This window comes from Oryzias latipes, chromosome 19 (genome assembly GCF_053564925.1).
Source record: "Oryzias latipes strain Hd-rR chromosome 19, Olatipes_Hd-rR_3.1".
In the NCBI taxonomy this organism is placed as follows: domain Eukaryota; kingdom Metazoa; phylum Chordata; class Actinopteri; order Beloniformes; family Adrianichthyidae; genus Oryzias; species Oryzias latipes.
In genome coordinates this window covers 24509202-24535343 of record NC_136255.1, presented here as the reverse complement: position 1 = coordinate 24535343, position 26142 = coordinate 24509202, and the positions used below count along the sequence as shown (strand labels likewise).

At 41.1% G+C, this 26142-nt stretch overlaps 3 protein-coding genes across 4 annotated transcripts in view; 1 reads left to right on the top strand and 2 right to left on the bottom strand.

The window, feature by feature from the left end:
- The window catches only part of meiob (meiosis specific with OB-fold), a 187976-nt gene that overhangs the window by 72071 nt on the left and 89763 nt on the right, over window positions 1-26142 (bottom strand). The window lies entirely within an intron of this gene.
- Window positions 24-1765, bottom strand: neurl2 (neuralized E3 ubiquitin protein ligase 2). Of its 2 annotated transcripts, none has more exons than XM_004080146.5 (2): window positions 805-1765; window positions 24-162 (listed from the first exon to the last, which is right to left on the bottom strand). In XM_004080146.5, the coding sequence occupies exons 1-2, from the start codon at window positions 1571-1573 to the stop codon at window positions 47-49; spliced, it is 885 nt and encodes a 294-aa protein (XP_004080194.1). In that variant the 5' UTR covers window positions 1574-1765; the 3' UTR covers window positions 24-46. The 2 variants fall into 2 exon arrangements, with proteins under 2 accessions (XP_004080194.1, XP_011486170.1); XM_011487868.4 differs by having other exon boundaries at window positions 818-1765.
- On the top strand, window positions 6485-24061 carry tex2l (testis expressed 2, like). The gene is made up of 12 exons (XM_011487869.4): window positions 6485-6779; window positions 12053-13455; window positions 16466-16666; window positions 17125-17437; window positions 19198-19445; window positions 19552-19701; window positions 19786-19885; window positions 20254-20389; window positions 21494-21631; window positions 21898-22107; window positions 23507-23627; window positions 23707-24061. The coding sequence occupies exons 2-12, from the start codon at window positions 12082-12084 to the stop codon at window positions 23842-23844; spliced, it is 3129 nt and encodes a 1042-aa protein (XP_011486171.1). The 5' UTR covers window positions 6485-6779; window positions 12053-12081; the 3' UTR covers window positions 23845-24061.

Sequence of the window (26142 nt, the reverse complement as noted above, 5' to 3'; positions counted from 1 at the left end):
GGAACATTTGGAGACATTTACAGTTATTTTTTAATTTATTTATGCTTTATTCATATTTGCAGAGATGCTTTAGTGTCTCAGGTAGCTCCAGCCAGTCAATTGCCATCCTGTGGACAATGTTGTTCTGGATGGCCTTCCTGCAGAGTGTTTGCAGTGATGAGACTGGGAAGAAAGAAAAAAAAAAGAGAATAACAAAAATATGTATATGCATATGTTGTGGTCAATTCAGTAATAACATTAAGGATACCTGCATTTAAAAAATGTCAAAAGAGGAATTCTTAGAATTACAAACTCCTTCATGATATCACATGACATTACAACATGTAATTTGCAGTGTGACACAATACAAAGGTAGTTTTCATATTTAAAAAGAAATGTAATAATAAAATAGATATACTTAAAATAATGTAGAATACAGTTATCTAAGAAGTGTGGTAGGACCTGTAATTTACAGTAACAAAGGAAGCAATTAAAGGAACAAAAAGAGGAAATACCCTACTGGAACTATCACAGACACAAGACAACAAATACATTAAAATAAATAAAATAAAATAAAGTTATTTAGAAACACAAGACAAGTCTGGTACAATTTGATAAAAGTAAAGGAACAAAAAAAGGACAGAATGCCAAAATGCAACAACCACTACAAACATCAAACAAATCAATATTACCACAAAAAAGATGAAAAGATGCAGGAAAATCCCACAACCCGGAAAACCCTTTTACTTCTAGACTGTGAACACTGCCGTTCAGCTGGAAGCTGTATGACATCACACAGTCCAAAAAACGAGACATGACACTCACAGCCGTACTCCACTTGAACGATGCGGACACTTTTTGTGGCGGCAAAGACGTCCACCACGGCGTGCAGCGGGTTGGTTGCTGGTATCCCCTTTGCGGAGGCTCCCATGTCCTCTCCGTTGATTATGATGTGCATGTCAGCCAGACCTCGGGCCTTTGGGACATACAGGACTCCTATTCTGCTGCGTCTGGCCGTCGGGGGCAGAGCGTTGGTCTTATAAAGATCATCCAGGATGTGGCTGAAGCGTCCAGGCCGACTGCGACCAACCAGCTTGTCCTTGGGGATGCAAACGTTCTCGATGTAAAGGTGAGTATCTGTGAAAAAACTTTTCGTCTTCAAGTTGTGGCCGTCTCCATTTCTCTGATCTTCGTCTTCTGCCTCCCCCCGCCCCAGCCTGTGACCTCCTGCAAGGCCTCCATCTAGGTTTTCTGGGACGTCAGCCTCCTCTATGACTTTGTTGTGGTTACGAGTGATTGCAAACACCCAGCTGTCCCCCTGGTCTGTCAGATCTGGGATGGAGTACTCGGGCACCACCTCGAAGCTTTTAGGGTCCCTGGCCGTCAGACCGATCCGAAGGTGGCCGCACCAGCCAAGCTCCTTCTCTTCAATCTCTATGAGAAAGATTTCCCCGGGCTTTAGGGGCGCTTTGCTGAAACAAACCCCGTTGGCGAAGCTTTCCACCCGCGTAGCCTGAGTTCCTGTGTGGTCCAGTCTGACGTTTGTCCCATGGATGGGGTGAAACTGCATGAACTGGTCAAATTGGGGCTCCATTGGGGCGTTCGGTTCGCAGCAACTCACCCTAATGTCAGACACAAACGACCTTCAACGTAAAATCCAAAGAGGAACTGACATGAACTGCAGGAAAAGTTCAGTGAAAAAGACGTGAAGACATTCAGGCGTTCTGCAGGACAGCACAGGGACCCGCTGTGCCTGTGTCCCGGCCACGCAGGAAGCTTCTGCTAGACTGCTATTTTTAACAACTGTGTGTCAACAGATGGCGAGATATGTGTAGGAGCGTGTGCTGCAGTGTAATGGGGGGTTACCAGCACCCCTCCATGGTGTCTCGTGGGAACACACAAGCCCGTTGGCTCCCGTTGCTCATTTATTTCCAAAAACCCGTGCACTGAAGTAATAGCAATTATCATAAGACCATATGCCACGGAAATATGTTCGACTGCAGACGTTTCTAAAAATAGTCCTCGCCGAACCTGCCTGGATTTCATTCTTATGTAAAGCAGCAATTAGAGTTAAACTTCCAAGACAGAGAGGTCAGAGGAGGCTTATTGGGAAAGAAGAGGAACACACGACTGCTCTTCAACAATGAGCTTCTTCTTATTCCCATCCTTTAGAGAGGGGTCCGCTTATGCTGACATTTATTTAACTGCTGTGAAACACCAGAAAAAATCATCACAGATTCTTTTTTTTATTAGATCACAAAAAGGTAGAAACTGGTTTCTAGTTTGCGTGCATTTTTGTTGCTGTTTTTTGCCTCAGAGAAGGTGCTTTGAATGAAAACCATCTCAGCCGCCTGGTGTTGGAGAACACCCCCTCTGCTGCTGTTGGCCTCTGGTACCTTGTGTGGCGGCACCCCGCAAACTTGGTGGAGGAGGCTAGCTGCAGCCGTGGCTGTTGTGGAGGCAAAAACTCAGTCCTGGGAGGAGTTCGGGGAGGCCATGGAGAAGGACTATTGGTTGGCCTTGGTGGTGGTTCCCCTTTTCAAGAAGGGGGGCCAGAGGATGTGTTCCAACTACAGAGGAATCACACTCCTCAGGCTCCCAGAGAAAGTCTATGCCAGGGAACTGGAGAGCAGAGTCTGTCCGATAGTTCCAGGAACAACAGTGCGGTTTCCGTCCTGGTCGTGGAACAGTGGACCAACTCTACACCCTCTTGAGAGTGCTGGAGCATTCATGGGAGTTTGCTCGTCCTGTGTTTTGGGGACTTGGAGAAGGCATTCGACCACGTCCCCTGTGGTATCCTATGGAGGGTGCTCTGGTAGTATGGGGTCCGAGGAGCCTCACTGAGGGCTGTCCAGTCTCTGTATGACCGTGCTTAGAGCAGACCATAAGCCGGACCCTCGACTACAGCAAGGCTGCCCTTTATCACCAGCTCTGTTGATAGTCTTTATGGACAGAATTTCTAGGTGCAGCCAGGGGCAGGATGGGTTCTGGTTTGGGGAGCACAGGATCTCCTCTCTGGTCTTTGCAGATGATGTTGTCCTGTTGGGTTCATCAGGCCAGGACCTCCAGCTTGCATCGGGGCGGCTCGCATCCGAGAGTGAAGCGGCTGGGATGCGGGTCAGCACCGCTAAGTCCGAGGCCATGGTTCTCGACAGGAGAAAGGTAGTTTGCCCTCTCAGGGTGGGTGGAGTGCTCCTGCCCCAGGTGGAGGAGTTTAAATATCTTCCTATCTTCTATCCGCCCTGACACCTTTAACTAATAACTATCTGTTTACATTAGTAGTGCGAGCAATATTGAAGCTAGTTTAGATCCAGATTCCAGCTCAGACGAGGAAAACAAAGACGTTCATGGATTTGTTTGCTCACAAGTGGATGCATTGGAATGGAGCAGAGTAGGGAGCTTGTGGCCCGCCCAGCGTATTTTCTATGTCACAAACAAACTTTTTAAAGATATTTTGTTGTCTCCTGCTGATTCATAACAATTTGACTAAATAAATACTCAGAAATTAAATTTTAAGAATCATTTTCTTTATACATGTCCTCCATCATCAGAAAAATCACACAAGCATTTGTTAAAAACACCAAAAATGAAATTTTCATTGGAGTGGGTCTTTAGGGAACAACAAATCCACAAATGGCTGAACTTATCCTGTGCAGCTCGTTTTCAAATCAAAGCGAGGGAGCTTTTTTCAAACGGGACTCGAGCTAAAAATAGACGGTTGTGAATCAAAGTGGAGCTCTGTCTGTTCTCCTGAATCGTCTTTACCTGTGAGTCTTTGCAGGAACAAACCAGCAGGGTTTCAGAGCAGGAAGGGATGACAATACGGTGCCGTTTTTTTTAATGTGAATCATCATCGCTATCAGAGAAAAAGTCGAAGGTTTGGCTGTGTGCGTTAAAAAAACAATAACTACAACGGAGTTGTTTCGGGATTATTCCTGCCCGACATCAAACTTGTGATTCCTGACTCCTGCGTTTTATTTCAAAGATGGCATGGAACTGAAATTAGGGATTTTAATGCTGTATAGTCAAAGAACCTTTCATATTAAGGGATTCTCTGCCATCCCAGACCCAGAATTCTGTCTCAGTTAAAAGCGTTAACTCCCTTTTTTGGATGAGTGGAGGAAGAGAACAATAGAGTTTGACCCCATTCCTTAAATCTGTGGATTTTACAGATTTTTAAAGACATTTCTTTTTGCTCTAAGTGCCTAACTAGGATTGCATGACCGAGAAGTCGAAGGGTCTGGTGATGGAGGGGATGACAAATAAGAACAGACGTGCGAGTCTGTGGTGATGTCTGCAGACTGCAGGTGGAGGAAAAGCGTGACAGGCGGAGGTTTAGTGAGATGAGGTGAGGATTCTGAGCTTCACGCTGGAAGAGCAGGAAAGATAAAATTAAAAAATCTGAGGGGAAAAGGATATTGGATCTTCTGAAGATAAAACCAAGGAACCAAAACCGAAACAGGAAGAACAAAGTAGAAAGTTCGGATGAAGACAGACGCAGTGATAGTGTCAGAGAAAAGATGAAAAGAAAATGAGATGATTAGCTGTGGTGTTAAACAACAACAACAAGTCAACAAAGACTTCTTGAAAATAAATTCATATTTTCTGAAGAAACTTGTGTTGTTTCCAGTCTTTGTCCCAAAAAGCATCAGTGGGTCAGAAGATTAGTAAAACTTGGTCCAGGTTCTCTACACTGTAAACTACTTGATATTTGTAAAGATTTCAAACCTTGTTTTCTAGAAATTCAAGATGTTTAACCAGGTTTGAAGTTGCTTGAACTTCTCTTTGCTCTACACCTTTGCAAGCTTTTCTCAAAACCCGAAAAGTCAATATATTTATATAAATATATATATTTTTGACTCATAAAGAGCTTTAGTATCTACAAATACAGAAATCATTATCAAATTGAGTCCAGATTCTTTTTCTCCAAACTTTTAAACATCGAAAAACTTGAATTAAGACTCAGAAAATCTCGAATTGGTGAAAACAAATTGGTTGAATTTTAATTATTTAATTTAAAGTTGTATAACATTTCCTTTAAAGTCATTCTGTCTAACAGCTTTTTTAGCTTATTTTTTCCATTTCAATACCTGTGTGGCAGATCTGGATCATTAGATTTTGATGTCTTATTATAACATTTCTTGTTGTACAAATGACTTGCTGCATGGACAAATACATTTTCTTTCTTGTGATTTTATTTTTAAGAAAATATTTTTAGGCTACAACTTTTTGCAGTGTATAAGACTGGAACTGAAATAGTACTGCAAACTCAGGCTGGAAAAAAATAAGTCAGTTTTTCTCTAAATAAGATACATGAAATCATCTTTTCTTAAACATTTTATTATTGAAAAGATTTCTTGATACGCTTATTTTTCTTACAACACAGAAAGTAGGACAAATATTCTTGAAAAATATGGTCTTTTTACTATCTGTTTGCAGTGTTTGAATGGGATGCTGAGTTCATTTCTTCCACATCCATTAGTTTTATCCAGCTGGTTGGAGCTCAAACCACTCTCCCCAGTTTGTCATTTGTAGGTCTTCCAGTTATGTAGGTCAGAAACAGTGAAGGGAAACAGTGGAGACAGCTTATTCACTCATTCAGTCTTGATTTATTGGTGCATTTCAGGCATTAATTGTAGAGCAATACAATACAGAATTAAAAAACACAGATATATGAAACCCTGTTCAGATGTAATGTCATATATTGAGTAGAAAATAAAGAAAAAGTAACAAAATATATTAGAAAATGATGTTTTTTTTTTGCTGTGATGCACACACATAGCATACAGATTCATTTAATACATTAGCAATTAAAGTCATGTAAAGTTTAATTTGTTGCTTGAAAAGGGGAGGAAGCCAATCTATATCATCCCACCGGTGCACAAACACAAAACACGACACAAAAGTATATAGTTTCTAGTTTAAATGTCTTTTTTGATGATAAAAGACTAAACTAACTCATTGGTTACTTTCCAGTGAGATGTATTAACCTATTTTAGGAGAATACATATCTTGTTGAGTCATTTAACATCTTATTTTAAGAAATATTTCTAATGAAACAAGTTTTTATAACTTATAAATGACATGCAATTGGGTCAACTTAAATTAAAAAGTGTAATTCTAGTCTTATTTTAATTTATAAGGAAAGTCTGGGTGTTGCCGCGCTTAAAAAAAGGACATATTGGGGAAAAAGTATAAGCATATTTGTTTACGTACTTTGAAGATAAAAGCAATACACATTTGTTTTAAGAAATCTTTCCAAAATTCTAACAGCAGATTTTTTATTTATAACAAGGGAAAACATTTTAAATTTTGAATGTTTATCTTGTTAGAGAAGGATATTGAGAAAAAAAAATACCTTATTATATCTTCACGTGTTGCCATAATCCCGTGAAAGTAACACAAATTATGAAATTATGTTTAATCTGCTTCAAAAAGGCGATGTTTAATTAAAGTCTAGCAGACCCAGCAGCAGGAGTTATCCCAGCCCGGCGCGTGCGCTGTCGAGCGCGTTTTCGCGTGGGTGCGCGCGCCTTGCTAGGACGGCGCGACTCTCTAATCATCTGGGATGGATTAAAATGTGCGCGCGCGTGTGCGCTGTAATCCGCACGGTGGTCTGTGATTTGCGGCGGCAGCGCGTGACACATCTGGACGCGCGCAGTCGCTTCGGGAGAGGCGTGCCTCGGTGCGCGCGGATGCGTCACACAGGGGAAGAAGGGACGCAGGAAAGGAAAGTTTGGCGCACAAATGGAGCCGCGGAAAGCGCCGACCAGCGCGTTTAGACTCATGTAATCTATCAGGTAAGACCACCAGAGCACGCACTAGTTATAATCTGCAAAACACCGTCACGGATGCGCGTGTTGATTCCAAAGTGATGCTGCGAGCGCGTCTGGAGATTATATGTGCGCCTGTGCAAAGAGAGAGAAGCACTTCAAATGCGCATAAACTCAGCAGCGCTTCCCACTTCCACTCCTCCTGCTGCGGTGTCCTCATGTCACACTGGTCTTGCGATGCAAATTGTCCAGAAAGGGGATTGGAGTGAAAGCGCTGACCTCAATTTCAGTTGCATCTTTATCCACTGCCGGTTCTGTTGCACAGATTCCCGTCGTTCTGTCAATTATCTGGTCAGGGAACTCATGAAATTTGGAAGAAAAGTGACATTTGTAATGGTTTGTTGTATCCTAAAGCCAAAGGGGAGTCCGGAGCTGCCTGTCAGAGTCAAAACATCAGAAATAAATCCAAAGAAAAACCCCAAACGTTAATTTTTTTTGTCAGATTCATTTAAAAAAAACACGCAGGATTCGAATAAACCATGTTTCAGCCTTCTGTCTGTCATCTTCAAAGACTGTGAGTCAGAGGGATTGTGAAGTTAACAACTACAATGAGCACCGGCTCATGGTCATAAACTAGATTGGAAACACACCCCACCAAATGTTGGTTTAGCTCATAATCCGCTGGTGTGATTTGTCAGATTTTGCAGTAAACCCAGCATTAATGTTAAGCTGAGATTGTTGCTGTTTGTGCCTGATCACAGGGTGCTGTTCAAACCCACACAAACCAGCGCTCACTGCTGCACAATCGGCCGTATGGGTGGGCTCCCCCCTCAAGAGACAGATTAACACAGATTATGATGTTACCTGTGCGCAGTTGACAGTCATTTCTATGCCCAGACAGGCTGCAGTATTAGCTTTATTAAAAATACAGAAATAGGAGATAATGAAGTTCAAACCTAAAATTTTGTTTACATCACAAGGATGTTTTTATCAAAAACTTACTCTGGATGTCATGTATAAACACAAACAATAAAATTATGATTTGCAAATAATTGTGAAAAAAATTGTAAAATATATTTAATGACACAAATAATATAATTCATCCCAAAATAGTCCTTTCATAATTAAAAACAACTCCAGCCTTGATTTAAGGGAATGCATAATGTCATCCAGTTTTATTTCCATTGATTGTGTTTTAATTGAATAGTAATAATATAATGTCTGCATAAATTTGTCTGTTCAATGATAAATTTTCTTAAAACTTCTATCAGATACAGGATTTTAACTCTTAAGCTGAAGCTAATTTATAAAGGAAATTAATTGCAATCAGGTGCAGTTTATCATGCCATGTCTCAAACTACTTTATTGTTGTGAAAAAATGATATTAAAAGGCTCAAAACGTTTTTTTCTGTCTCTATGAGGAGTGAATCGTTCACAAAATTCAGAATTTTACTAATGAATTAGAATTCCTCAAATAAATAGGAGCAAAGTATTTTTTGATTGACTTGTGTCAAACCATCAGAACTACAGCTGTCAGGCTTTGTTGTCCTTGTTGTCCATTTATGAAAAAGGAAATGTTTTATGGTTAAATACAACTGACTGTTTATGACTGAGTGACTCCTCCTCCTTGGCGTTCCAAACAGGAAGTACCTACTGGCTCCAAGATGCCAAAATCCAATTGACTTCTATTGAGAAATAAGATGGTATAACTCTGTCATTCTATTGGTCAGAATAACCATTCTTTATTTATTTATTTATTTAGTTATGTTCATTTTCTTGATTATTTTTTTCTGTAGCTTATTTTGTAAAATGACCAATCAGATGCCTCAATAAAAGTAGGTGGAGCCTGCTGACCCCCACATCCAAAGTTCAAAAGATTTTATTGATAGATTCCGTGTAAATCGCTTTCAATAGGGATGCCTTCCGTATCATGAAAAAAAGTGGCTGAATTAACTTCATTATGGTTGAAGCCGGAAATAAACCCTTTTCCATGGATGGTGTCACTTTCGCTCGGTCCAGCTCTCAGATACAGTCAGTACAAACAAATGGGTCACATGACCAAATCTTTCATCCATCGCCATTTAATCCTTTGATTGATGGTCTACAACTGCAGTTTACAGTTTATGAAGCAAAATGTGTTAACAAATGGTCAGAAGAAAGAATCTCCACCCACAAAGGAGGTGTTTACACCACCAGGAAGTTGCCAAATATGGGTATTTTATCAATAGGTCATCCAAAGACCTGGTGATTCCTGCACAAAGACAACTTTTATTATATTTATGTTCAAATACAAATGAGTTGGTAAAAAAATACTTGCACAAATATTCCAATTTTATCCCAGATACGCTTGGATTTCAATCACTAGGATCAAACCGTTTTAATGTTTTCACTATCGGACATATTGTTTTGTAATAATTTTACAAAAAAACAAGTTAAAAAAAAGATCCTGGAGCTTCATTCTACATTGATTCAGCTGAGCTGTCAGCACATTTTTGTGCCGTTCGAGCTCCACAGTCAGCTTGGGGGGAGGGAGGGGGGGGCATTAGCCTAATAGAAGTTTAGTCTGTCTAATATGCATTTGGCACCTTCAAGCTTTCACTCCCTCTTCCCATCCTGTCAAAGTCTGAGTCAGGCTGCCGTCTGTGCATTTGTCAGGTTTATCTGCCCCTCCACCCTTTTTTGGGTGAGATCAGATTAGTTGGAGTCTACCATCTGCTGGTTGAAACTGTGCCACATAATACATTTACGTGAAAACGAGGGTTTGACGTGGGAATGAAGCAGAAATTAAAAAGACAGAGACGGTGATGCTAAAAAAAAAAGATTGACTTTTAAACGGCTGTTGATCCTTCTGATGCAGTAAAGCCTCACTGAAGCAGCGGCCGACAGCGTCTCACCGTTCATCTGAGAGTTACGTAAGTTATTCTGTGAAGCAGCAACCAGGGAAAACGCTGAAGTTTGGCTTTTTCACGGCCGACGGGAGAATCCTCTGAAGATCAGGCTGCGTTAAACTGTTAACACATAACATTTGAATTCAAAATAATCTTTTTATTTCAATAAAACCCTCCATGGAGCACAATTCATTCTTTTTGACTTCATCAGTATTTAGCCTAAAAATAGGAAAAGAACACAAATCTTAGGAAGAAAATCTTTACTAGAAGGATCAGTCCATGCAGCAAGTCATTTTTACTGAAGACATCTTATAATAAGATTTCAAAATCTACAAACAAAATTCCACACAAGCGTTTAAAAAGGTAACATAAGCTAAAAAATGTAGATGTTAGATAGAATTACTTCACATTTAATGTTAAACAGCCCCATAATGTGCTTTTTTTTGCTATTTTTAAGAAGATTGTTTGTATTTTTGAGTTTTTATGAGCATAATCATAGTTTATTTTGACTACCGTGACAAAAAACGAATGTAATCGGTGAAAAAGACTCAAAACAAGTTGAAAAATGTTGAAAACAAGATGTTTTTCAAGTAAAAAATCTACTAGTAAAATATATCCTGATAATATTTCTTAATATAAGCTGTGATATGCCAAAATAAATCTTTAAATTAGCTAAAAACACTTAGATCTGAGTAAGCATGGCCCTGCAATGGCCTGGTGAAATGTCCTGTGTTCACCTGACAGAAACTCGGATAGGCTCCTGCATTCCTGTGACCCTTAACAGGAAAAAATGAGTAGTAATACTGCGATATAGTACATCACAGCGGACAACACACACGTGATGCAGCAAAAAACGATCAACCATCAATACAGTTCAACTTGTGGAAACACTTTGACGTGTGACCATTCCGCGTGCTAAAAAGTTCTATTAATGTCCCCTTTGGGTTATTTTGATGTGGAAAAAAAACTTTATGAAACCAAAACGTGAATGGATTTGACATTGATTTTTGTTTACTGGTTTGTTTGTACACACATTTAATAAACAATTGATTATCTTGAAGAAACACGAGGAATCTGGAAACGTCACTGTTATAAATACCAGGTATTTGTCTCTAAGTCACACTCGTTGAAGTTTTGGCTAAATATGTTCTAGATCTTTTTTATGTCAGTGAATCGGATCACTGCATCAAAATGAACCAACATCGAATATGAATAAGAACGGCAACCACAAACTATGATATTACCCCAACACCCCTATTTGCAGGGAAAAATAGAGTTTTGAATCTCCAAAGTAGGTATATTTACACACATCTTTCCCCAAAATGTCCTATTTTAAGAAGTAGAACAGTCCAACATTTTGCCAGACCATCACTTTTTATGTATAGGACTTTTAATTCATTGTGACAATGACGAATTATAAGTATGCATTCTATTCTATTCTAAAATCATCTTAAAGTAAGTGTAGAATTTCACATTTTAAGAAAATTTAGTCTTAGAAGCTACGTGTAAATGTGTGTTTGTTCTCTCTCCTGCTGTTGTCAAACACATTTCTACGCTGTTATGAGTCAAATTTAAGATTATAGTTTCCCTAAATCAAGTTTCTTGAAAGAAGACCACTTGTCTACAATTCCGTTTTCATAAAATCAAGATGTAAAGTAAAACAAAACACTTGTTTCGCTAGAGATACTGCTTAAAATAAGATGTTTTCACGATCAAATTACCTCAGAATTTCTTGCCTTAAAACAAGTCGTTCCTGCTCAAAGAGAAGTAACTGGATTGTTAGTTTTGTCTCATATTATCTTAAAAAAAGGACTTTATATTATCTTTAAAAACAGGAAACTGGACAAGAAGTTTTAGTGAGATTTTTTTATTAGACACTTAGATCTCAGTAAGTATGGCTCTAAAATAACATTCCTGAATTTGAACCAGTAATTACAGAACAATAGAGCTTTTTGGAGCCTTAAATCAAGTTTTCATTGCCAAGAGTTTGAAGCAAAAGGATTTAAACTCATAATTTCCTTATTTTGACATCCTAGCTCTAAATGAGACAAAAATGCTTCATTTTTGATAAGATTTTGGAAAGGTGTAATATCTTCAACGTCGAATAACAAGCTTTGAAATCTTTGCGAGGATCAAATGGTTTGCAGTTTATTTAGGTTTTTGTTTTTCGTCCAGAGCTTCCCCAGCGGGTCGATCGGCGGCTCTGGGACAGACTTGGCCGCACTTCAGTTTCCCCGTCTTCAGATTAATTTAGACTTCCAGAGCACTTCAAAGCTGAGCTACATGGCGGCCCAACGTTCAGACTCAGTTGGCAGCAGTTGCCTTTCTCTGTTGAAATGGCACATCTTTATTTGTTCTGCTCTGCAGCTTCATAATCTCTCTGACCGCATCCTCCGCTCTTTCCTCTTTCAGCGGCCGCCTCGGTTCGGGGATGTAAAGAAATGGCGGAGAACGAGAAAAATGGGGACGGAGGATGTGACGACGGGGACGGAGGAGGTAGCGGTTTCACTGCCGTCGCTGGTGCCACTCTAGGGACAAAACGACACGTCCAGAGAGGGATCGTGATCCAGCTGACAGGGACGGAGGGGCAGTGGGACAGCATGGATGAAAGTGAGCTCATCTTCTCCCTCGACCACAATGAGGACTACCCCTCTATATCCCTGTCCAAGGAGAGGACGCTTTCTGCAGAAGAAGAAGAAGTAGGAGGTTTGAAGTCCCAGAGCTTTCATGTTCCACTTTCACCTTCGTCGCCCGATTCCTTGGGGAACTTTTCTGCCGCCAGTCCCAGCTTCCTCTCCCCGGGCCCTTCCTCACCCACCCATCGGCCTCTAGCCAACTTGGTCAAGTCCCTCTCCACAGAGCTGGAGCTGAAAGAGGGCTCCAGCCTGAGACCCAAGCCTTTCCTGAGCCTGGTGAAGTCCATCTCCACTGAGCTTTCCCGCTCAGAACCCGAGGTGTCGCAGTCCAAATCGGACTCCCGCCTCAACCTTCACCTGTGGAAACAGCTGACCCAAACCAAAACCCGGAGCAACGGCGACTCTCGAACGGCTCCTCCGACTCCCACCACGCTCTCCCCCAGTGGAGACGGCCCGAAGGGGGGGTTCTTCAAACTGGAGCTGGACGACACCAAGAGAAGGCTCTCGGAGGCCGTGCACGAACCCCTGAGCAGCATGTTTAGTAAGATCAGGCGGGAGGACATCGGCGGGAGCCCCAAGCATCAAACCAAACCCCAGCTGGCTCATCAGAACAGCAGCCGGAGTTTGGGTCGGGAAGGCAGCACGGACACGGTCCTGTCAGAGTCTCCTGTGAGAAACGCTCGGAAAACCGACGCCGATGTCCCGCCTGTGTTTGAGTGGCCTTCCGTGAGACATGCGGCGAGAGGTCAGCGCGGCGTCTGTCCTGTACACCATCCCAGGCAACATCACAGAGACGAGGATCTGGAAATCTGTACAGACGGCGACAACATGCAGGTGTTCTCCATCCAGACTCAGAGAAAGCCCAGGAGCTCAGCTGGTCTCCAGGTTTTGGCTTCACCGCCAGCCAGGACATTTCCTAAGCCCCCAAATCCTCTGCCGCGCATGAGTTTGTTCTGCGTGGCCGTGCTCTCCTACGGCTACTTCATCCTACCTTTGAGTCCATACGTCTCCGGGTTGGCTCTGGGATTAGCGATGGGCTTCTTGTTGGGTCTTTTTCTCATTCGCATGGGCTCCTGCGGCTCTGACTGCTCGGCGTCGACTCACCAACCAGAAGAGACGCCGTATGAAGAACGGACGTTGACAGGCTGCTTCGACAGCTCTGAGCCTGACGTCCTGAAGGTGAGAGACCAAGTCACAGAGAAGGAAAAATGTCCGTTTGATCAGATATTGATTTCTACCATTTGCCCCTCACTGTCTCCCTTCTGTCACCTGGTCAGAGCTGAATGTGATCAATTCCTTTGGGAGGTACAAATGCAGGTGTTTTGTAGTCATGCAGGACGTTAACTGAAACCAAACCGCTAATGACTTAACAAGCGAGGTATTTTCTCGTTGCTTGAACTCTTTTTTTCTTGCCCCCCCCGCCAAACTGCCTGACAAAATGCAGCTCCTTCTCCTGCTTGTGTTTTCCACTAATTGCCCCATGGAAGTGGCAAAGTCTGGTTGCCGGTTGCTCCCTTTAAGGGCCAACTGTCAAGCTCCGTTAGAGGCAGAGCGGTAATTACTGTACCTCAGCAGCTGCAGCACTTTTTACTGTTGACACTTTTTAAATTTTTTTTTATAAATCTCACCAGGGGCAGCGCTGTGCTTTGCTCCAAACGTCTAACCTGAACAGAAAACAGTCGCTGAAATGACCTGAAACTGCTGATGTAAACCCATTTCAGCCGAGTTAAAGTACATTTCTAGTTTGGTTATTTCTGAGGAGGCCTTTTAAATTGGACAATGCCAGAATTCTTTTTTCCATCTTTCTCTTTGCTCACTTACAAACCACACAAACAGTCACAGGTTTTTCCTTATCTGACTTTTTTTAATTTCAAACTGAACTCCATATTGTTGTTGAGTTTTTACTTTATTGTCAAAAACCTGTTAAAGTTTCAAACTAAATGTATCCAAAAACACATGATGTCCATCTTTCAGCAGAGCTTTCAGGCTGGAATACCAAATACACCCCAACTTCTATTTCTAAATGCAATTGATAAAGAAAAATTTAGATTTTTCTTTTAAATTTTGAGTTGAATCGACATAAAAACACTTTCAGGGATTTGAGCCAAAACATTTATCGACACAGAACAGAAAATGTGACAAACTGATCAATCGTTACCATGGATCAATAGATAAATAATTTTACTGCTCGAGTGCCATAATGTCCAAAATATGCACAAATTTTCAAAAGTACCAGGAAAATCAGACATTTGAAGCCACATTAATCCCAAAAAAAGGAAAAAATAGAAATGAGACTTTTTGTTCATGGTGGTTTTGTGATTTAACGCAATAAAACTTTATTGACAAAATATAAAATATTAGTGGCCTGCACTGTCTGAAATCAATAAACCTTGTGAAATAGTTTAAAAGATAGCAGCAGATTTGTTCAGTTTTATCACTGAAATATCTCTTCATTAAAAAAAATTCAGTTTAAAAATAGGTCATATTTTTCTGCTTTTTTGTGTTAATTATTGCACAAAAAGAGACTAACTTTTGAAATGAAACATCAAAAAACTTTTATTGTGTGATATTACTTTTGCCCAACATTCATTTTAATCTCATCCAGCTGCAAACTTAAACTAACTTGTTGGGTATTATCCTGAATTTTGCTGTATCATTTCTTTACTTTATTCATTATTTTGGGGGAAATTAAGTCTGAATTTTGCCTAAATATGAGTTGGAATTTTTATGGGGCTGTTTTATGGCGGAGTTGTGGAATCAGATGACTTTTCTTTGAATGAAATGAACTAAAATAAAACCACATTGTCGAGCTGCTTTAGGGGGAAATCGCTTTTCTCATCTCTCATAATGTAAAAACCACGACCGCCGCTAAGCTGTTTACACGTGAGAGCGGCGGCCTGAGCTCTCCAAAGCCCAGGAGACATGACCACAATAAAAATCCAGATAAGTTCACAAAGAAAATTCACTGGTTTGAAGGCCAAACTGATCTATTTTTACGACCGTCGTGGGAAATGGAAGGTCACTGCTGGAAAAAAAGAGGCTTCTGCAGACCAAGACTGCAGTAATCCATGTTTCCATGACATATTGACAATATGCATGCTAATAAATACACATTTTTACAATATTTTAAGCCCTATCTATAGCTGACCAAACCAAATATCAAAAGAAATTCTTAATTTGTCAAAATTTGGTAAATACAAAATAATGACAAATGATTTAAAACATTTATATGATATCTTGTGGATTTTTTTTATTGATCTGTTTACGTTTTTGTGAGTTATATTAGAGGGGAGGGAAGCAGAAATCAGTCCTCCCTAAATAGCTGTGATTGAGCTCCACTCGTCTCCTTACACCTGAGCTGCATTTGATTACAAAACGACTTTTGGTTGAACCCTAAATCACATTTGTTTACTTGCTCCTAAATGATTCCTGTGTGACAGAAATGAACCAATCGCTTTCTTAGATATTTGGACCAAACGTGAAACTTTCATCTCTTTCTTAAAATGTTTTACTGGGACTTTATCATGTTTGTTTAAAAAAATATCAATTGAAGCTACGAGCTGCCCCACCTTTCTACTTAGCCACCGGCTCCCTTCACTCTCTGCATCTGCCCCTCCCACTCTGGTGGGCAACACTGTTTTTCATAATGGTGGCTTTTCTGTTGATTTGATCTCCATAGCAACTATTTTAATATTTGGTCGCCTGGGGGTGACGAACAGGTCGATGTCATTTTTAGAAGAATCGGTACATTTATTAAATTTCCTTGGCAACGGAGATTTTCTGTCAACCACGCCCACATTTCTAAGATGCTCATATGGTCTGTTATATTCAGCTTGAAGCCAGGGATTCATGTGTGACATTTTCAGAATATTCTGGTAAAAATGAGCAACAGGGAAACGCCACGAGCTCGCCACACAAAATCTACAAACTCTTCCAAGTGACTTCCCGAGGAGTTAGAAAACGGTAGATTGAAAGGAGGAGTTTGTTGAAGGTATTAAAGGTTTTTGGTTTTTTAAATTCAAGATGGCGGCCACTTCCCGTGGTCAACAGTTGATTTTTATTTTGTTAAGAATAATGCAGGATGGAATAAATAACTCTGCCAAGGAACCGAAAGGAACTTAAAGGGGAAAATTATTTATTAGATGCTTGATGTTTGATTTTATTCAAATCAAAAGGTTTTTTTTTTCAGGGCTGGATGAATGAAATCCATGATTACGACCCAGAAACCTGCCATCCTGCCATGACTCACTCCGTCTTTGCTACCCTGGAGGGCTCCTGCCTCCGTCTGGACTACCCACGCGCCAACATCAGCCGCAGGGCCGCCTATGATGAGAAAGTCCACGACGCTACCTTTGTCAAGTCACGCTGCTTTCAGCTCGCAAAGAGCAAAGTATGACGACTCCCTAAGGGTCTTTAGGAAATTTATTTTTTTTATTTTGTCCCGGATTCTAAAAAGCGGACTGCATTTTTCCTTCTCCTGCATGTGTGCTCAGCAGAAGAACGTCTGACCTTTCCTTTGTGGCTTCTTGTTGGAGTTTATTCCACGCATGTAGAAGTTAAATTCTTTAGAGCTCCTTCAGATGCAGTGAAACCTCTAACCTCCTTCACATTAGAGTTTAAAATACGCTTTGAAATTATTTTACTAAATGCAATTGAATTATTAAAGCATGGATCTTAGGGTGCCCTTTTGGCGAGTGCCTCAAAGCACAAGGAGCTGCTCATGCAAAAAGGGAGAGAAGCAGTTTGTATCAAAGGTTAATTGGCATAAAACATGTTCAGATTATGTATTTTTAATGTGATGAAGTCAACACGTGCTGCTTTAGGATTTAACTCTGTCATTGTCCTCAGGTTTTTTTGCTGCCATCCGTGTTAGCTCGGAAGAGGCTTTGGAACCCCAAATATCCCATCTGCATCCAGCTCGCTGTGGGGTCCCAGCCTGGGGAAAGAGGAGGCTCCACGGAGAACCTGGACGAGGAGCAAGGGGCCGAACAATCACCGAACCTGAAGCAAAGCTCCTCCAAACCGACCCGCGACCCTCAAGCTGCTCTGTACCTGTTTGGCCGCACGGGAAGAGAGAAGGAGGAGTGGTTCCGCCACTTCCTGTTCGCCTCCATGGAGGCGGAGCATGAGAAGAAGCCTGGCAGATGCATTTCACAGTCGGGTAGGAAAAATGTTAGAAATGCATTAGCTAAGAGGAGGGACGACATCCATATAAAAGTACTACATATGTATGGATTATGGATTACACGCACCAGATTTGGTTTTTTTTGCTTTTCTAATCCAGTATTTGTCAGGGGACTCACGATCTGATGGTCCAAAGCTCTGCACACAAGGCTCTTTTTATTTCTCAGCTACAGAGGACACTCTTGCAGTTGCTTTTGAAAGTTGCTTTTCACTGCAAATTTAAATCTCATTGAAGGAATGAACACTCCCTGAATAACAGTTGCTTACATTTCCAGAAACATGACAGACGATGTGCAACTCGTGAGGGAATTTAGCCTCATGTATGCGGAAAGAAAGCTCCAAATCTACGAGAATCCGTGTAAAATTCTTGCAGATTTGCATTTTTCCCCCCATCTTTTTTCGCTACTTCAAAGCTAAAGTGACATTTCAAACATTCCTGACTCCAGAGTGCTGCTGAGGGAAGATCATTTTTGTATTTATCTCGTTGGACCTTCTAAAAATATCAGGGTGATTCTGAGAAAACGTCTGTTCAACAAACACCTTTGAAGAACTTTCTTGTTTTTTTAATGTTAAAATTGTCCTGTTATTAACATTATGCCGACACACAAACTACAGAAACATGAAACTACTGGTCAACATCAGATGAATACATGAATAAAATGAAAGTTCTGGTCAGAAGATCCTCTTTGAGATCTAAAAACGGGGTGTTTTTAACAATTCTTATCACAATTTGAGGTTGCGATCTGATTCATATTCGATGTTGGTTCATTCTAAATGATCCGTTTCTCTGGCCTAAAGTGGATCCAGGACATCTTTAGCCAAAAGTTCCACCAGTGTGACTCAGAGAAAAATTCCTGGTTCTGAACAGTGCAGGTGAAGTTTTGCAGATTCCTTGGCTTTCTTGCAAGATACTCAAGTATTAATGTGAATAAACAAACAAGAATCAATGTGAAATCCATTCACATTTTAGTTTCCTAAAGTGCAGCCCACTGTTGTTTGTCCACGTGTATACAGAACAACTTTAATTTGAAAACAAAATGCAAGAATTCAGTTAAAAAATGTAAATGAAAGAGTTTTACAAGCGTCTTTGCTGCTAACGGAGGTTCCACCCACAACTGGGTTTTTGTGTTTTTGAAACACACATTTTCCACCCATAATAGTCAAAACTTGCATGTCCTTCTCAACTTTTCACCTTTTTCTGCAACTAGCCATTTCTTCTTTCAGTCATCAGCCAACCGATGTTCACATCAGAGTGCGTTTAACGCCTGACAAGTAAAAGCCTAAACATTATTTTATTTTAAAGGAACAAAAATGAGATGAATTAAATTTTAAGAAATGCTCTGGAATTAATTAATTGCAATAAATGCAATAAGTTTTGACACCCCTATAAATAGAACATTAATAGAACAATTATGCGCGGTCACATGTCTTTGGGAAATCCCCCCCCACACACACACACACACTTGTGTTGTCCATTGTGATAGTCGCTATTGTAAAACAGACCTTCCGTACCTCAATCTAAATGGTATTTTCCAAAATCGGTATAATCGATTTATTTTATTTTGAAGGATTTTATATCAGTCTTGTTGGATTTTAGGAAATCGGTTCATCAATTAATCATTGCTTTTTCCAATTTATTCTTTGCCATTTTTTTAAGAAAACATCCCAGGGAAATTAAAATGATACGCCGCTTTCTCTTCTTTATGATATGACCACTTTTTTTCTGCAATCCTTTAGGGGACCCAACACAGAGTGTTCCTTTCCCGCACAGCAGAAGCCCCAGCAGAGGGGGCAGCAGTGACCATGACGCCCCTTCCACACCCCCGGCCCCGTGCATCTCCTCAGCCCCCTCTGGAACCTCCAGGGGCCTTTCTACATTTGATTACCCCAGCTACATGGCTCGGCTCCTGGCTGCTGAAGACTCAACGCCCCTCTCCAGTCCTGGGGCGAGCAGCGTAGAGGCCAGCCCCACCATCAGAGGGAAAGTATGTATTGCTGGCAGACAAATTAGAGTTACACAACTATTTCCTGCAAGAAAAATACCTCCTTAAGCTTTAAATGTCTCTAACTTGTCCTTTTATTACCCTTTAGTGCACCTGTGATCTGACAGAGTTCCCTGAAAAGAGCCAAACCGCATGGGTCAACGCTCTGATTGGTCGCATTTTCTGGGATTTCCTGCAAGAGAAGCACTGGGCCGACGCCGTCTCCCTCAAGATTCAGAAGAAGCTCAGCAAAATCCGAGTGAGGGCGCTTTTTTAATTTGAGTTGAGGGTCACGCCGAACGTTGATTAGAACTCATATAAGCACGACTTGCTGTTTCTCCAGCTGCCTTACTTTATGAATGAGCTGAGCCTGACTGAGATGGACATGGGCTGCTCCGTGCCGCAGGTCTCTGCGGCGTCCAGACCAGAGGTGAACCACAGAGGTGAGTGCACGCCGCGGCTTAAACGTGCACGGCTAACGTGATGTTATTACAGCTGAGCCTCAGATCAGACCTATCATCCTATGGTAATCTCATGGAACAGGCCGGTCATTAGGCCTTTGCTTTCAACCTTTTCAGATCATGTTTTCATGTGTGCGGTTCGTAAAGATCCCATTTGATAACCCTATTGTGAGGATGTTGTGATTTCTTGTCCTCCCTCCTTTCCTCCTCCTGAAGGGGGGAGTAATAATCCACCGTAATTTCTCATAAATTTAATTTCAAGGCCTGATCATCTGAGTGAAAGCTTGCTTAATCCTCCCACTAAGCAGTTTTGCAGTCTCCTGCTGACCTCTTTGCGGTTCCCCCTGCAGGCCTGTGGGTGGAACTGCAGCTGGTCTACACGGGTAACCTGCAGATGACCCTGCAGACCAAGTTTAACCTGTCCAGGCTGGGAAAAGAGGCCGGCCGGGACTTGGCTCACTGTTTCACTGAGACTGGTACCCCATGGTGAGTCCTACGCAGGAGCCATTTTACCGTTTTTAATGAACCCTGTGACGTTAAATGGTTCATTCAGAACATAGGTCATCTCTCCGTTTTCATCTTGATTATAGCCAGCTTCTTCCCTCACATCAATCCCCCAAAGCGCCCCGGAAAAAGGTAGAAGATGGTAGAATTAGTTTTGGTTAGATTACTGAAAAGAAGTTGAGATGTTCTGCTTTTTTAAGACAAATCCTGAAATTAGCTGCAAATACTCATATTTAGTTCATTTGTTCTGGTAATTAAAATGATATATTTTAAAAATACATGTCCTAAAAAATAAGAAATAAAAACGGTCTGGTTTCCCTAAATGAAGCAAGCCTGTCTCTTGAAACGACACACATTTCTGCTTAAAAATGTTGTGTATTATAGAAGTAAATAAAAAACGTTTTTCATTACAGATTTTGCTAAAATTAAATGTTTTCTAGTTTAAACGATTCCGAAGTCATCACATCTCCCTGAAATGTTAGTTTTGTGTTAAGGACTAAGGAGGACAACCCAAGCATATTTCAGGAAAACTACGTTAAAAATGACATTTATGAGTTTTTTTTTGTTTTCAAATTGTTGTGTATCAGGAGCAGACAAAAAAATGCTGTCAGAAAAAGTTTGTAGGTGTGACGTGGAAGCTACTACGGCAAGCCACAAGCTCCGTTAAGATGCATCCACCTGCAGACAAAAGGATCCATGAACGTCTTTGTTTTCCTCGTCTGAGCTGGAATCTGGATCTAAACTGTACCGCTGGATAGCTGCAAAATTGCTCGCCCATTTTTGTTGCACCACTAATGTTAACTTGGGCTTGTGATGGGCTGTAAGCTAGTGGGAGAGCGTGCAAACAGGTGGATGATGGGGAAGGGGGCAGGGTTGCTCCGCCCACAACTCAGAGGTGTATTTTCAATGAACTACAGCCGCTCTGCTGAAACGTGGTCCTAGAAAATAGCCATTGTTCAGATTAAGGCTAAACGTGGAATAATCATGATTTTAAAAAAAAAAAACACTGGGAACGATTTAAAAATAGACGAAAAGATGGTGGGAGTGGGACTTTAACTGCTCTGTGTGTGTACGACCTCCACCCAGCTCAAGGCCCATACTCAAGGTGTTGGCAGACAGTGATGAAGAGTCCTCCAGCGCTGCTTCATCTGATGAGGAGGAGCTGCTTCTCTCCGAGCCTCCGGGTCCAGCAGGTGAAAAAGTCTCCACTCCGGCCAGTGAAGGGTTAGTATGCTCCGAAGGATCCGACTTACCTACGTTCAGTGGGGAACCAGCCTGAAAGCGGCAGTAAGCTGTCAGCATGACGTGTTGCCTCGCCTGTCTTTAGATTGCTCATTTTCAAAAAAGGAGAAAATTAAACTGCACCCCCAGCTATCAGCCCAGATGGTCCTCACTTGGATCTAGACGTTACCAGACTCCAACATCTAAACCCTCAATCTGCTGCCAAACGCAGGATCCGTGTGACATCCGCCTCTAATCGTCTTCAACAGGGCGGGAGGAGGAAAGACTGGAAGGAAGATTTTAAGATTTGTGGACAAAATCGCTAAATCCAAGTACTTCCAGAAGGCGGCGGAGAACGAGTTCATCAAGAAGAAGTTCGAGGAGATGTCCAACACCCCCCTGCTGCTCACCGTGGAGGTCCGGGAGCTGTCGGGGACACTGGTGGTCAACATCCCACCGCCGCCTTCAGACAGGATATGGTACGGACACGCATCCATGACCATCCTGCAGGGCATGCTGGGAGAATAAGTCCCAGCACACAAACACACAGGAATCACTTCAAAGTGAGCGGACGTGCAGATCAGTCAGTGAAGCTTATTCAAGACGGATTAAAGATATAAGAGGATTGAGTTTTAGCAACTATACGTCAAACATAAATACTACTCAGTGATGTGTGTGTTTTTGTGTGAGTGTGTAGTGCTGACAACAATTTCATGAAATCTGCACCCAACTCATCATTAAGGGAGTCAAATTGAATAGAAAGAGGGACAAAACCTAAATCCTAAAACTTATACATCGGTGGCACATGTGTGAAAAGTCCGTTAGACAGAAAGCCACAAATTTGTAAATGCATCTTGCAAAAATCACGTAAGATTTAGGTGATAATTATGTATAAACTACGTAAAATACGCACAAACTGCGAAATTGTCAACTGACCAAAAATTCTGAACAGCTCAAAACCAAATTCACGTAAAGACCTGTCAGCAAAATGGACATCGACAAACGCCAGAAATGAAATACGTAGATCACGTGTGTTTCACCAAAGACCTCCACTAATAACTTTTTTATGCCTCTTATTAAAATAATTTCTACTTTGTCTCATGGTGTCTTGAGTTTTATTATACTATTTTTAATTTTCTTGACACTCAATCCCAGCAGCTTTGATAAAATAGGTGAAAAAAAACTTTCAAAGAAGTTTTACAATCAACGATTTTAATGTAATTCTGCCTTTTTTCATTGTCAAACAAAGTGTTTGCAACTGGGACAGAACTACTCTGCAGTAAAAATGACATTTGGAATCAAAAAGCATCTTTACTTTAGGATAATGAATAGATAGTAGAGGGCGTGTGTTTTCGTAGAAGGTCCAAAGTGCTTTGCAGTCACGCACACACATTCGTGCAATGATGGCGGCTCTGCTGGCGCCAACCTGTAACCACCAAGAGCAAAGTGGGATTCACGTCGACACGTGGCGGGAACCAAACCCGCGATCTTCCGATCAGAGTTTGACCGTTCGACCTCTGCACCACGGCCGCCAGATTTCCAACTGCATGGCGTCCCTGATTTCTTTTTTAGCTAAACATTCAAATTCAGCTTTGTTTATATCGCCCTTTTCCTGCTACAGAACGCCTCAAAGTGCTTTACATAACTAAAGAAAAACATGAAAACGCCAACAAAAAAACACAAAAATCTCGACTGTTTTCTAATTCAATGAGACGCTTTTGAAGCTTTTTTAAGAATCTAAACATAGAAATAGGTCAGCTGAAACTATGGAGTTAATTCAGTCTCAATAATCAGAAATGCACACAAGCTGTTTTACAAATGCACTCTCTGCAGTCCTGTGAGAGGAGCTCAGCATTAACATTGAGGTTTGGTCTGCAGGTACAGCTTCTGTGTACCACCAAAGCTGGATCTCCATGTGCGTCCCAAACTGGGGGAGCGAGAGGTGACGTTCTGCCACGTGACGGAGTTTATTGAGAAGAAACTCCAGGATGAGTTCCAGGTACTGACAAGGATGATTTATTTTTATTTTTTTCAGAACAACTTATCTGTTCTAGATTTTTTTTCTCTCTTTCCTGCAGAAAGTATTTGTTCTGCCAAACATGGATGACATCTACTTCCCCCTGATGTGCTCCGGATTGGAGAGCCAGCAGAGCTCCTGCTCAGACTCTACAGAGAAGATCCCGCCTGAAACGTGCCTCAGTGCTGATGGTTTGTGAAAACGAGTTTGTCTGAGGACGACATCCCTTCCTGTCTGAATCAGGAGCTCCGATGTTCTTCGTTTCATCCAGAAATAAAAATGTTTCAAACTGAATGATACCTTTGGAAAATGTTTACATATAGGTAATCGATAAAAATGTGTTTATTTACTGATTTGATGTTTACAACTTTGGATAATAAGATTGTTGAAGTGGTTTAATAAAAGCTGGAGAACAACTGGTTGTCCTTCTTCACCTTTAGGGAATGTTTGCAGCAGTGAGGAGGACGACTGTGGATTTCATGAATCTGTGTCAGTTAGTGCATCTGTTGGTTTCAGCATCGACAGTGGTGGATTTTTCTTTTTTTCTATTTTTCCATTTTTAGACAACTTTGTCAGACGGTGTGGCCCAACTTTTGGAAGATCACAGCTTCTTATAAAGCGCTAAAGCTTTAAATACCAGTCCGATACTTGACTGATCACACAGGGTGTGCGTTTTTCTGCAGACTTCTGTTGGATGTGCACACAAACTGCACTCTGAGTGTCTTAATTCTCTCATTTCTAGTAGACAGGCCGCATGCAAGATCTAAAGAGTTCACTTTCATAGCAGACAGGGAAGACAAGTTCTCAATCCAATGAAAGTTCTTTGCTTTTGTGTAAATGTGGTAAGTAAAAAAAAAAAGACAAAATAGCATTTAAAACTGATTGCATGAATCTGAGTTCTGTCAAGGAGCGTCCCCTTGTCGTGTGAGCAGCACTAACCCTTACAAGTGTTCGCCATGTCCATTTCCCTGCGCGTAGAAAAAAATATTTATTAGATATTAGATATTTTGTGCACGTCCCCTCCGAGCAGTTGGCCCGTACCCACCTGTAAGGACAGGTGTGACTACGGCCTAACCCACATGAAGCATGTTTTTAAACCGTGGAAGGAAACACGGGTGTCCGGACGGAACAAGGAGGATACTCCACACAGAAAGGTCCCAGCTGGGATTTGAACCAAGGCCTGAGAGTGCTAACCACTGCACCACTGTGCAGCCAAAACCTTTCTGGACTTAAATTCAGCCTGTAACTGAAGTTCTGATGGTTTTCTTTGGACAATCTTCTTTTTTTTTTTTTTGTAAGTTAAAGCTCATTAATCACAGCAGACATTAGAGGGCAGCAAAGCTTTATGAACCAGAGGCAAAATCCTTTTATTCACTCTCACTTTGACAACATTTCTTCATTCATATATCACGAATATACTTTTTACCTCATATAACATTCAATCATGGTTTTACAGATGAAATTAGCAAAAATGATTGCTTATAGAAGGGGAAATGGGGGCTCTTGGGATGCCAAACTGCTTCTGTCTTCACTGGGTTATTAAACATTGAAGAAAACAGAAATAACACCCCAAAGTGCTTTTGTTTAAAGTTTAAACCTTCTGGAATTTGATTTATGTCCTGGTTTTGCATCAGGCGGACAGAAAAAGCAATATAAAAATCGATATAAAGGATATAAAAATCTATAAATAGCATTCCCACAGTAATCAAAAAAGGTTTATTTTATTTCATTTCCTTTCAGAGATTGGGGATTAAAACTCACAGATGATTGTTTTTGACACTAGGTTTCAGTTAAATTAATCCATTAATTGTTCGACGTTTGTTTTCTGACTCATATTAATGAAACCGAGAGCGGTTTGAAACACACTAAGAGAAGAATCTCTCCAGGAAGCTCAGAACCGACCGTCGTCTTTCACTGGTGCAGTGACAGACAGGGAAAGAGCCTTCAAAAGGAAGTTCCCGCCACATTTCAGAAATGTAGGACATGTCAGGATCACTGCAGGGCTACATTTTAAATGGTCAAAAAAAGACAAATTTACAGCATTTCTGTATAGAAAGTGTGATTGCATACATTTAGAACATAAGTCAAGGTCAAAGTTGCATTCATTTTTGAAGTTTGTGTGTTTTTCTTTATTTTGTCCTGCAGAAAAGAACCAGACTGTTTTTTTTTTTTTTTTACTGTGTCTTTAAGTTAAAATCAGCAGGTTAGCGTGGCGAGCTCACAGAAGTGTCATTTCCCTGTTGTTCCCACATTTTTTTTACCGGATTATTGTGAAAAGCTGACACATGAATCGTTGGCTTGAGCAGAAAGAAAAGATATAACGTGTGCGGTGATCATCGTAATCATCTGGGCAGAAGATGAAATGGTTGCTATGGAGAAAAAAAACCCCAACAGATTTTGAAAAAAAGCGTTGTTGGTTTTTTTAATGAATTTTTTTATGTGCAGCTCTGATTAAGGGGGCAAAGGCAAGAGGGGGGAGCGTGAAGGGCCTGAAGCA

Excerpts from the sequence above, each read along its gene's own strand:
- neurl2 (XM_004080146.5), bottom strand. The coding sequence starts at position 1,573 with ATGGAGCCCCAATTTGACCAGTTCATGCAGTTTCACCCCATCCATGGG. Across the intron at positions 163-804 it reads CGTTCAAGTGGAGTACGGCT|TCTCATCACTGCAAACACTC; the intron begins GTGAGTGTCATG and ends CTTTCTTCCCAG.
- tex2l (XM_011487869.4), top strand. The coding sequence starts at position 12,082 with ATGGCGGAGAACGAGAAAAATGGGGACGGAGGATGTGACGACGGGGAC. Across the intron at positions 13,456-16,465 it reads CTGAGCCTGACGTCCTGAAG|GGCTGGATGAATGAAATCCA; the intron begins GTGAGAGACCAA and ends TTTTTTTTTCAG. Across the intron at positions 21,632-21,897 it reads TCCACTCCGGCCAGTGAAGG|GGCGGGAGGAGGAAAGACTG; the intron begins GTTAGTATGCTC and ends CGTCTTCAACAG.